Genomic DNA, 12,852 nt, shown 5'->3' on the forward strand with positions numbered 1-12,852 from the left:
TCCTTCAGACAGCTTGCTTTTAATTTGGAACCAACTCTCCGCTGATTCACTGAAATGCCATGTCCTCCAACCCAGGCTTCACAGAGACTCATTTAACTAACAGTCTGAATTTAATTGGGGAGATATTTCATATTTTCAGTTACTGTGCCCACAGGGCTATCAATTATAATGATTTCTATGGTATTTGCTCAATCCGCATGTCTCCTTGACAACTTACATGATACTGGACCTGCTTCACTGGTGCAAGCATAAAATCAGCACCACAACTTAGCAGCTCACGTTGTTAATTTACATAATGGATTCAGACCACATTTATCCAGTCATTGAAACCTCAAGAGTCCTTGTGACACAGTCAGAGCTCAGCAACCTTGTTTCTCAACACTGTCTCATTTTTAAAAATGCAGTCTCAATAATTTCAGCAGTCTCAACATAAATATTCTCTAGAAGTAGGCTTCTCCTACTCCTTAAAACAAACAAAGCAGACCTCATGTTCATGCCATCTACGAACTTCTGTAACAAATTACCATCAAATACCTAAAACAAAGTTGGACAAGTGTATCTGAATCCCTTGGAAACTTTAGGATCACAGGACTGAAACTTTGTCACACCAATTATGTAAAGCCATTGGAAATCCATGCATTTTTGCAAGTAGGTAAAGCAGGCTTTTCATAGAACAAAAGGAGCCTTGTCTTTTTCTGTTATGTGACAACTCCTAATTGAAATCAATGATTTTTTATTGTTGGCCCAGATAAGCTTGTTTGCATAGCTGCAACTTCTTAAAACAGAAACCTGAATGTTATTTGGAAAAGACATCCATTGACAGTACAGTAGACCTTGAAGAATAGTGGCATTGCTTGATGTTAACATCTGATTAACCTTGGAGGCAATTCTGCAAATGTTAAACAGTAAAGAATATAGTGTAGAGCAAAAGAAATTTAATTTTGTTTTAATGTATTTATAGAATTGTAACCAAGAGTACTCATAAAGGCATCCTGTGATTTTTCCTTGAGCTTGTGCCAGTTGATGACCAATAGAAAGCATTCAAAACAAGAAAAAGAGATAGTGGGAAATTATTTATAACCACTCTGTATCAAGCACACTCTTTCATGAACAGCTGAGTAACATTACATTTCAACATTTCATGAAGAAATAACTGATAAAAAAATTTCTTACCACAGTGACATTTCTCTAAAATGATTCACTTGTGATCTTGAACTTTGCAATTATGACTGTTAATTCTCAAGAGCTGATTAGTCATGGAATAAAATTGCTGTATATCCATAAAAACAATGGAAAGAAAATATCAAACCTAAATTGAAACAGTGAGCATTCTGAGTGGATAAAAGTGGTATTAGAAAACAATCACCAGGTGGCTGTAGAAACATTTAGCAAACCCTGATGCATTAACAGACCACCGCATTTCTAGAGACAACAGTCACAGCATCCTCACTATCTCCTTTCTGAATTTGCTTTTCTTAATTAGTCCAGCACTCTACACAGACACAGACTGAACCTTCACAATGACTAGTTCTAAAATGACCATCCTGTTTCCATGCACCCTGCTCAGAAAGGTTTGTTCAACAGTTATTCAAACCCTGTTAACCCAAGATGAACAGCAACCATGTTTCTCTGACAGAGCACTCCAAAGCACTGGTTGTACTTAGCAACATCCTTGTTTAAGGTGCCTCTTTCAACCTCTTACAGGGACAGTCTACTACAATCACATTCTGACCAGTGCTTAATCCTTATCCAGTCCAAGTTCACTGGAAAACTACCCTACAAGAAGGTATCTGAATAAGCAAACAAGCTTTCAGCATTTGCTAAATCCCCCCCAGCTAATTGGGACTGTAACAGCAACAAGATAGAATTGCTTCAGGGATTGGAGTGAATCAAGATGAATCTTGTCTTGTCAGTGTTTGGATTACTGTGCTTGAGACTTAGGAGAGACCTTAAGGCTCTCTACAACTTCCAGAAAGAAGCTGTAATGAAGGTGGGTTGTTGTCTTCTCCCAAATGCTGGGTAAACAGCTGGACTCTGTGATCTTACAGACCTGTTCCAAACTACACGGCTCTGTGATTCCAGACATGTCATAGAAATCAATGGAATCACTGAATCCTGCATGATTCTGCCTGGACAAATCTCACTAAAGTCTACAAGACTTTAGTTTTGTAACTTTGCAACTTTTCCTTTAAAACTGAACCAGTCCCTTCCCTTGAGTCCTTTAAGCATTTAGCCAGTAACAATATCTTATACTAAACCTGAAAAATGAAATCATGTCAAAAGACTACCTCAGAATGTACAAATGCTTCAGCAAACATTTGCATTTGGCTTTCAACACACTTAAGCATATGTAATGCACTAAACATATTTAGTGCAAAAAGCTATTTGGCATTTTTCTATTTCCTAACTACTCGGTACAAATAATCCAGTGATTGTTCTATGCAGCTTAACGCTCAATGCTTGTAATTAAAGCCTGTGTTCACAGATATACCATAAGACTTAGATGTCTGAGAAGTTTTCCACAGAACACCAGAAGCATTAATTAAATCCCTAATCCCAACGAAATCAGTGTCAATCACCTGGATAAAACCGACAGTGTGTTTACTTTTAAGTAAAACTGTATTTCCTTTATGAAGGAGTAACATTGCAATGGATGGCACAGTTCCCTCTACTTCTCTCTTCCTTTCTTTGAAACAGAATAATGTTTTCTGGGAAAGGTCCCTGTTTCTGTTGTAACTGTATCATAAATTGCATTTTCTGGTTTCTTGTCAGATATTCTTAGCCTTTTCTATCACTAAATGGAGAGTTTCAAAGTTTAATGACTCTCTTCCTGATAGAGGTCCAGTCACCAATCAAACAGGGATGCTGGAAAGGCAAAAGAAAATTAGCAGGAAAGAGCAGAAGTTGTCTAAAAATATTTCTTGACTTGGTGAGTAATCCAGTCTTCATTCCAAAACATCAGCAGTAACATTACCCCCTACCTCTCAGCTTTGAACTCATTAAATTGTCTGGTTTAAAACCACTTTAGAAAACAAACAAACAAAAACCCAAAACACCAATCCAAATCCAACCAACCAAAAACCCAACACCAGAATATCCTTCAAATTTCCAGCAGCTGAAATTTTGGTAAATATAAAGTATGTTTCATAATTCCTTACTTCAAGTAAAGAATTCATTTATATTTATTTATAGTTTGGTATGGCAATGAAAAATATCTAAAATAAAGATCATTAAAATTATGCCACAGGTAAATAAAAATAAATGTTTCATAAGCATTTTACTCTGAAACCTAAAATATGGCTCTCTGGTTATCATGTTTCACTACCATCAGTTCTACATCTCCATGTAGAAGGGAGTGTGCTCTGTGTTTTTTGATTACAGTAATTTCATGATTACAAGCCGCACCTGATTATAAGCTGCAGCTCTGGGTGTCGGCAACCTTTAGCTCTTTGTCCATATATAAACTGCACCTGATTATAAGCCACACTGTTGTTTGCAGCGAGGACCTGCGTGCAACAAAGCTGCCAATTAGTAACAGAATCGCAGGATCGCGGGGTTTACTGGCTCAGCTCGGGACTGGGCGGGCTCGGCCCGCTCGGGGCTGCCGATGGGGCCAGATGGCCGAGCTTGGTGCTGCCGCTCGGCAGGGCCGCTTGGGGCTGGCTGCTGCTGCTGTTGCCCACCACCGGGCTCACTTGCCCCAGCCTGGCACTGCCCTGTGGTGGCGGTGAGAGCCCACCCACAGCCATGGTGGTGGTGGCAGGCGGGTACAGAGCCCCCTGCCTCCCCCTTGCCATGGGGCTGGCAGCACGGAGCTCCCCGCCTTCCCCCCAGGCCACACGGCCGGGAGGAGGGAGCCCCCCACCTCCCGCCCTGTGCTGCCAGCACGGAGCCCGCCTCCACCCACTGTGCGACAGAGTAACCAATTTGTAACAATTGCGCAATCCCGGGTTTCACTGGCAGGTGCTCAGCTCGGCACCTCAGCTTGCCCTTCCAGGTTGGGAAATTTCAGAACTTTTTTCATATATTGACCGTTCCTGAGCGTAAGCCACATATCCGGGTTAGGAGCAAAATTTTAGTCAAAATTGTGCAGCTTATAATCATGAAATTACTGTACTTAACGAGATGTTCTGCTATTGAGGGCCAGTACCCTGGTACCAGAGGCCCTCTTGTTCTCACTGAACTCAAGTGCCAATTGTGCATCTTCAGCAGTCAAAGAAAAAGGACTATCATTACATTTTGAACTATTAACACAGCATATATTTCATTACATTATGGAAGGATAATACTGAAAGACCATTAGTACCATGGCTGAGAGGCAAAATTCATTAGTTTGGACTAGATGCCATGTGATCACATGATCACGTGAGCTTGAGCTGTTTGTGGAGGCACATCTAGAATTCATAATTAGTTTTTTTCTTTAAATAGCTAAGACATCATAACCATGACCAGATGATTATTAATATTGCACAAACTTGTGAGAGCTAGGGAGGCTTAGCTTTATAACTGACAACTAAAGCCCAACATTCTGTATCCATATACCAGGATATAGTCTAATTAATCATACACCTCTGCTTTTTCTGTGGTATTTCTGTTTCAGTTAACGAAAGAATCAGCAGTGGGAAAATGTAAATTTAGCTCTTTCTAATTTTCAGCAACTAGACTCAACAATTGAATTACCATTCTTGTGGCATTGTTTAAGATGAAGTGCTCAAATGCTACTTCAGCATAGTGGAAAAGTCTTCTGCAAGCATATAAGGAAAAACAAATTTAAAAATGTTTAAAGTTTCTATTTTATCAATAATGCAATATTCAGTGTCATGTAAAATGTGATGTGGTCTTATCGAGAAATATGGCATGTACTGTAAATAAAGTACAGTAATTTCACAATTACAAGCTGCACTGACTATAAGCTGCACCTCCGGGTGTTGGCAACATTTCATTCTTTGTCCATACATAAACCGCACCTGATTATAAGCCACTCTGTCATTCTCAGCAAGGACCCGTGTGCAACAAAGTTGCCAAGTAGTAATAGAATCGCAAGATCGCGGGGTTTACTGGCTCAGCTCAGGCTGTGCAGGCTCGGCCTGCTCGGGGCTGCCGACGGGGCCGGGTGGCCTAGCTCGTCGCCACTGCTTGGCGGCGCCGCTTGGGGCCAGCCACCGCTGCCGCCACGCTTGCTCACCCCAGACCGGTGCTGCCCCGTGGTGGCAGGCAGGGACGGAGCCCGCTGGTACCCACGGCAGCGGCAGCAGGAGGGGGCGGGAGCCCCCCGCTTCTGCCCCGGGCCGCAGGGGATGGCAGCACGAAGCCCCTGCCTCCCTCCCCCCAGCACTGCTGGTACAAGCCCGCTTCCACCTGCCGCGCAACAGAGTAACCAATTTGTAACTATCGCGCAATCCCGGCTTTTACTGGCTGGTGCTCTGCTCAGCACCTTGGCTGCACTTCTGGGGTTGGAAATTTCAGAAAATTTTTCACATATTAGCTGCTCCTGAGTGTAAGCTGCATTTCGGGGTGGGAGCAAAATTTTAGTCAAAATGGTGCGGCTTATAATCGTGAAATTACTGTATTTGCACATGCCATATATAAGATACAAAGACAAAATGCCCAAAGACAGAAAAAAATTCCCAATCATTTTTACAGAATGCATTTCTGGTTTTAATAAAAAATTCCACTTGAACACCATTTTCCAAAGAGATATTCTGTAAACAGCCCACACACACCCATCCATCCAATACTCATGCTCAGCCAAGAAAGCTTGCTTGTGTCTCAAAAAAACAAACAAACAAACAAAAAACACTGGAAAAGTGTTTAAAGTTTCATGTTCTTTTTCTCACATACCTTCTGTTTTACATGCTTTGAAGACTGATGTGCTGTTGGATAATTTTAGGTATTTAGCAGATGCTAAATGAATGTTGCCTCGAATATGACAGGAATACTAGCAAATTTATTGCTTTATATCGTGTCAAACATCTGCACTAAAAAATGTGGTTGTGTAGTAATATCAATACTAAAGGCATTAGGTTGAAGCGTAGCTCAGGGTTTACAGAAAGCAACAAGACTGAACTGAGCTTTCAAAGAGGAACCATTTTTAGTGCATCTGAATGAAGCTGTAAAGTGTGAGCTTGGAATTTATCTCTAACATCATGCTGTTGCTGTTCACACCAGAATAAATTTGTTAAGTTTAATGTTTGCACAGAAGGACGATATTGCAAATTAAATACCTCTTATTGAAGTTGAACTTTAAAAGTAAAAATGTTTGCTATAAAAGAACGGAACCTGAGTAGAAAATAAGCTCACAGGTAGAGACAAAGAAAACAAAGGTCAGCATTTGCCAATTGCTACTCTGAGTTTTCAACAGTTACTGGGAATTCAGCCTTTTCTAATTCCAACAAAATCTGTGGAAGCCTTAAATGTCATTGTGAGGTAACTGCTACCAGAGATTATATCTCAACCACTGTTGTACTTACTATTCGGGTTTCAAGATGAATTTTTATTCAAATTTTTTCTTACTTGTCTTATTCCTGCGAAGTACAAGCTAATGCACAGATTAAAAGATAAATACAACACATTAGAACCTGCTATACCTACTTTATATGAAGAAGTTTAGGAGGAGACACCAAATATCCATTATCATGTCATAAGTAATTTTTTTTAGTCACCAAACCAAGTCACTGAAAAGAAGAATGCTTCCCAGGTGATGTAAGTTAGAACAGAATAAAACGTATTTAATGAACAGTAAGGGAGCCCAATGCATCTTAACAACTATTTAAAGAATTGCTATTCAAAACAAATTCTTTAAGTTTGGATCTGATTATCCTGATTTTCACGTTTTTTATGTTGGTATTTGACTACTATTCATCCTTCAACACTTTTACCCTCCAGAATCAAAGAAGACAACTCATCCAGAAAGAGCAGGAACCAAAGAGTAGAATATTGCTTGCAGCTTCAGTTAATTGTCCCAAATTTTTGTCACATAGATAAATAGATACTAACTCAGAAATGGCAAAACAAATGCTGAAGCCACTCGACTCTGATTTTAACTATAACCATGGTTCTCATTTTAATGATAAGCATATCTAGTATTGAAGTGCTAACTCTTTTGCAAGTCTGTTCTGAACTACATGATTTCATCGTCACAAAAAATAATAGAGAAGAATAAAACTATGTTACAATGTTCAACTCATGAAGTTGTATATCTGATTTCACATTATCTCTACCATTGTTACAACAATGGATCTTAGAAGTAAACCTCACCTTAAAAATTACTGAAATCTCACTGATGTAAAGCTCACTGACCTAATACAGCAATCCTTAGGGATACACAGCCCAACATGTAATAATACACTTTTACATGCAGCAGTATAGAGATAAACAGTACTGACAAGTAAAGACACTGACACTAGGACCCACTGCAATTTATGCTCAATGAGAAGATTGTGTCTTGCAAATTTGGGAACCATCAATGCATGCAGTGCTTACACAGTGATAAGTAAGTGATGGCACTAAGATGACTGCTGTAACTGCCTGCCTTTGATTACAGGGAGTCTTGATAGATGACATTAAGATAGTTTCTCCCAATGGCTTACTACTTCTGCTACATTCTTTACAGTAAATCTGGTTCATTAATATAATTAATTAATAATTAATAGATGTGTATTTGGCATTTTTCCTTTCTTTTTCTTGCTTGGTCTTCTGGACTGTCTCTTACTACACTGTGAACTGCAGTGGACATAGAGACTGTAAGTTTATATTAACTTCAGAGAAACAGGCATGCTACACCTAGAACCAGAAAATAAATTATAGAAAGACCCTGGATGGACAAATACAAGTTAAAAACGGATTTTTTTTTCCATTTTGCACTTAAAAGCATAAATTTGTAGAGGTTTCATGAAAATTTTCAGATTTCTTTTGCGTAATTTTTTGTTAATTCGGAAACCATTCTTCATTATCATCTTGCCCAAGATGTTCTCCCAAATACCTCGCTTAAAATCTGTTTAAAACCTTACATGTCATGGATATGATTGCAAATTTCACTGCTTGGTGAGAAAGGTATGATGTTTGACTGAAGTAAATCTTCTAAACATATCAAGAAGCTATAGTGCTGGACATTAGAAAGGCAAATACATTTTTCCAAATTTGCACATTTGTGAAATGGTAAAGGACTAAAGTAGCCAGTTATTTAATTCAAACCATGCTAAAGAATGCCATTTCTGCTTGCTTATCCCAAGAAAGGGGACCTATGTTCCAGATTTACACTCACATTATGAGGGTTATCATATCACCCTCTGTATTTCCACATTTCATTACAATTCTCAACAAGAAAGAAAAGTAAGTATCTGGGTACTTTTTCTGATTTGCAAACTTCTTGGTGCTATATAGCAATTCTTTTTTCAGGTCAGTAAAATTAATCACACTCTAATGTTTAAAAAGTAATCACTCTTTCAGAAGCTGATATAGACACCTCTTATTTTTTGGTGACACAGCAAGACTTGGTGTGCACTTTAGTTTTGGCTTAGTAATCTCAAAAACTTTATCATATGAAATACTTTATCCACTTACACATTATTTATCATCCTTGAATGATCTTCAAAGCTAAGGACTCCTCAAACAGGCTTTATAATAAGGAGGTCATTGTAAGCACCCTTTCTGAACAGGGAGGGGAAGGAGCTTACAGTGTTCCAACACAATGTTTTCCCCAACATTACAGGATACTTAATCATAATTCTTCTATCATGAAAACCTTGGGTAGTTGGATTTACTCTTTTTCAGTGCTCTTTCATCATTCCTGCCCTCTTCATCCTATTGTCCGGCCTTACTCATCTGCTGATGTCTGTCTCCATATCTTTAATTACATGTGAAAAATACATTTCTTGACTAATTTTTTTTTTCCTCATTCTCTCTCTTCCCATAAAGGTGATGAGAAGCCCTTAAGGAAGAACTGAAATTAATGGCAAATATTGACCCAGTACACCCAGAGAGCAGAAAAATAATATTATGGAATTTCTGGAAAGATATCCACTCTATCCTGCAGGACACTAGCCTTTTGATGTGACAAAAGTAAAAGAAAAAGCTTTTTCTCTTAACTGTACAATCAAACATCTACAACATGCTAAAAGATTCTTCAACAAGGCATACACTGATAGAGACTCCAAGCACCAATTTAAATTTCACTGCATGTAAACATATTTTTAAATCAGCGGTTATTCCTAGAAATTATATATTCATCATCATTTATGATGGGGACTCAAAAGTGCACTGGCGAGGTTGCTGTCTGACAACACTAAATAAGCACTTAGTAAGGTGTCATCCTTGTCATACAGGGATTGTTATCCAAAATACCGACCATATGTAAGGCAATTCAAGAATCTGAATTACAGAATAGATGGTGCACTGGACACCAAGCATAAACTGATTACAGACAGATTATTAACTCCTGTGACTACCTATGTCTTAGACTGACTTACAGTGACCCTAAGAAAAACAGCAAGAAAAACCTGATTTTGGGGGTCAAATACTCACTGCTAGTATCTGTGAACAGAAAAAATTATTATGGGATTTATCCCTAATGTATTAATGGAAACAGGTATGTGGGTTTGAGTTTTTTAGTAGTAGAACAAACAACTGCTTTAATAAATGGCCAACTCTTCTCAGTTTATTGTGGTAATATTATGCATGGTCTTGAAAATTCCTCAAGTCAAAAAGGTGTATTTCAGGCTAAATTGTGACATTTATTATGCAGCTCTTTTTCTGCATGTATCCTTCAGCAAATACTTAAGTACTGACTGTGCTTCAGTTTTACTTTATGAAGGTTTACCACGTCACTTGTTGCACTCTACAGTAACAGTTTATAAATGTAGAAAATACAACATTTTGTCTAATCCTACCAGTTATATGTATCAAATTAAAAACCACCTTTCCTTTCTATTTAAGTGGGAAGATGGAACAGTCTTTCATTTTCATGGACTAGATTAAAAAGTACACCATTAAATGGGAGAAACAAAGGCAGAATTACAACTTCACAGTATTTTCCTAAGTAATAGAGTGCCTTTAGCTGATAAGAAAGACAGAACTCAGACTTACTGTGCATTTGTTCGGTTTCTCTCCTGAGTGGACTCTCATGTGAATCAGAAGTTTGTAGCGGGCATTAAATGGCTTGAACCTTCGAGGGCACCCAGCCCAGAAGCAGGTGAAGTCCTCTCCCTTCCTCTGGTCTATGTGGCTCTTCTCTATGTGCCGCACGAGCTCCTCTCGATGGTCGTACAGTTTCCCACAGTCAACCCAGCAGCAGCCGTGCTTGCCATTGAAATCGTCCAGCTCCCCATCTTCCTCCAGCAGGGCAGGAGGTGGCTGCAGCGGCTGGAGGCAGCTGGGGAGGCTGTGCTGGTGAGCGTGGTATGGCGGGGGTGGCCCCTGCGGAGCAGCTGGTGGCAGCGCCAGCGGGGAAAGGGGCATGTCAACAACTGGGCCTGAGAAGTCATCCAGCTGCTCATTTTTCAGGATGTCCATCACCTGGCTGTCCACGGGCAGCACACCCTGCTGGATCACCATGTTATTTGTGGCAACCATCTGCAAGCTGGTTTGCTCGAGCTGCTGCATCCGATGGTACTCACCTGTGCCATTCTCAACATACCCTGGAAAAGGGACACTGCCATTCGCCATGTAGAAGCCTTTCTGGGCAGTTGAAACAGAACAGCTTTGGGGCATACAGCTTCCTCTCACTCCCAGAAAATGCCCATAGACCTCAGGCTGTGGGGAGAGGTTTGCTGGCGATGCCCTGGAGCTGTTGATGTAGGCCACCAGAGAAGTTGGGCACGTACGAATGATGGTATTGAACTCGATCCCGATGCCGTCAGACAGAGGAGACAGAGAGAGTGCTCTCTTTTTGGACCGGGCTGATTGAGACCAGGTTGAGGACTGGTAAGGACTAGAGTAAGGGGAATTCTTATTTTTCATGCCATGTAAGTAGGATGGTAATGAGTTACTAGACATAGATGCTTCAGGCGAAAAATTTATTAAGTCCCCCAGCTCACTGTCATTTTGTAAACCGTGGTCAGGTGGAACAGAATAAAGTGTCCTGTACCTATGTGACCACTCTTGTTCAACACTCAAAGGACAGTGACCTTCTGACAAGCTTAATGTTGTAGAGGCCAGAGACCCACATGACAAGAGCGACCTGAAATAAAGGTATGATAAAGTAAGCAGTTAGACAGTTCAGAAGTAGATCTTTCACCTTCACACACACACTTAAAATTAAGCAAAGGTCACATGAGAGAAAATTTCTCCCTAATATTAGGTACTCAAGTTTTGCACACTCAGTTAATGTACCCGTAGTTACACAAAGGCAATAGACATGTAAAAAGGTCACTTAGGAAACCAACTTCAAAACTTCAAGATTTTGAAAGAAAGTTACTGCAAAGATTCTTGATCCAACCCTGCAGAAATTATTGTACGTCTTTTCATCAATTGTCGTGTAAATAGGTTTGGACTTCTGAAGCCAAAGCATTGTGTTCCTATATTTCATGAAACGCATACTGATTTGAGTCATTTATTATTATTGCTCAAAAAAATTAGAAAGAAAACTAATCCACAGAGAATAAATATTCAACCTGAATGACTTTGTCAATTGTAATGCATGCAAATATTACAAATACTTCCCTATAGAAACCTTATATATCAAGTTTATAAATACAGATAACACCTAACTTTACAAAACAAACAAAATAAATGAGTAATGTAGGAGAACTGGTTGAAAAGGTTTCTTAGATTTGATTTGAAGATGTATCTGCCTCCAAGTCAGCAATCAAAATTTTTCACAAAAGTGTAATATCACTGTTACCATTAATTTTTCACAGAGATATTATGAAACTTCTTTATGCTGCAAATATTCTTTGGATAGCTTAAAAATCCTCAACATAAAGCCCCTTAAAAGTATTGTTTTCTACAGAAAGGTATGAAAACGAAATAAAAGGGACATCAAGGTCCCTGATTCAGGGCTGTAAATGCTGGCTAAAGGTTAACTGGATTTATTTCTTTGTTTCCAGTTCACAGTCAGGCAGACTTGGATTTCCTGCCAGCTAGTGGTGCTATCAGTAAACAAATTTCTATTTTTATAAGAGGAGCTCTTACAATAGGAAGAACTGGCCATGTAGCTAGATAAACCTGGCAATCTCACAGAAGCCTCTATATCTTATGTTTTGCAGATTAATTCTTGGGCTTGTTATTTTCATGATACACTTTTGAAGAAGCACGGAATTTCAATGATGGATCAAGGACATGGGAGGGGAAGCTTGGCACCACCTGAGAGAGAGAGGAAGTAGTTTGCAGGTGCTGTATCAGTAAGACAGCTCACAAACAGGGAAAATGTAGCTTAAAAGAGCAGCAAGCCTTGCTGTGGTTACCAGCGGGAGAGATAGTTAAGTGCCCCTTTGCGCAAGGCGCTTGCTTTGTAACACACGGTTGGTCTGCTGTATCAGAATAAGAAACATCCTGTTCTGATTCAATGTCAGTGCAGGGTACTGTCATGGACCTTATGTTACCCCATCAGGGTTTAAACAGCACTTGCAAAACAGACCACAGACAAAAAGCACAGTTAGCATGCTGACTACAATTTGCTTTGAGAGAAATGAGAAAAAATGAGACTATCGGGTCAGTCATGTGTACCATTTAGATCTAAAGAGATCACTGTGAAAAAGTTGATTTAGGCTGTTGTCAATGGGCTTTGTTAAAGCACAGGTCATTATAGGGCAATTAATTCATGCTAGTATGTTGTCACCCCAAATACAGACCCACAGTTTTCAACAGAGCAAGACATGTAAGTAAGGTTTGATTTCTACATGCTATGATGTATAT

General features: G+C 39.5%; 1 protein-coding gene across 7 annotated transcripts in view; it reads right to left on the minus strand.

The window, feature by feature from the left end:
• GLIS3 (GLIS family zinc finger 3) overlaps positions 1-12,852 on the minus strand; it is a 161,165-nt gene that overhangs the window by 106,177 nt on the left and 42,136 nt on the right. For all 7 annotated transcript variants that reach the window (XM_033085542.1, XM_033085541.2, XM_033085539.1 and 4 more), the window contains one exon: positions 10,084-11,176. In XM_033085542.1, coding sequence (XP_032941433.1) covers positions 10,084-11,176 — 1,093 coding nt within the window. The remainder of the gene's footprint in view (positions 1-10,083; positions 11,177-12,852) is intronic.

Source organism: Catharus ustulatus, chromosome Z (assembly GCF_009819885.2).
Source record: "Catharus ustulatus isolate bCatUst1 chromosome Z, bCatUst1.pri.v2, whole genome shotgun sequence".
Classification (NCBI taxonomy): domain Eukaryota; kingdom Metazoa; phylum Chordata; class Aves; order Passeriformes; family Turdidae; genus Catharus; species Catharus ustulatus.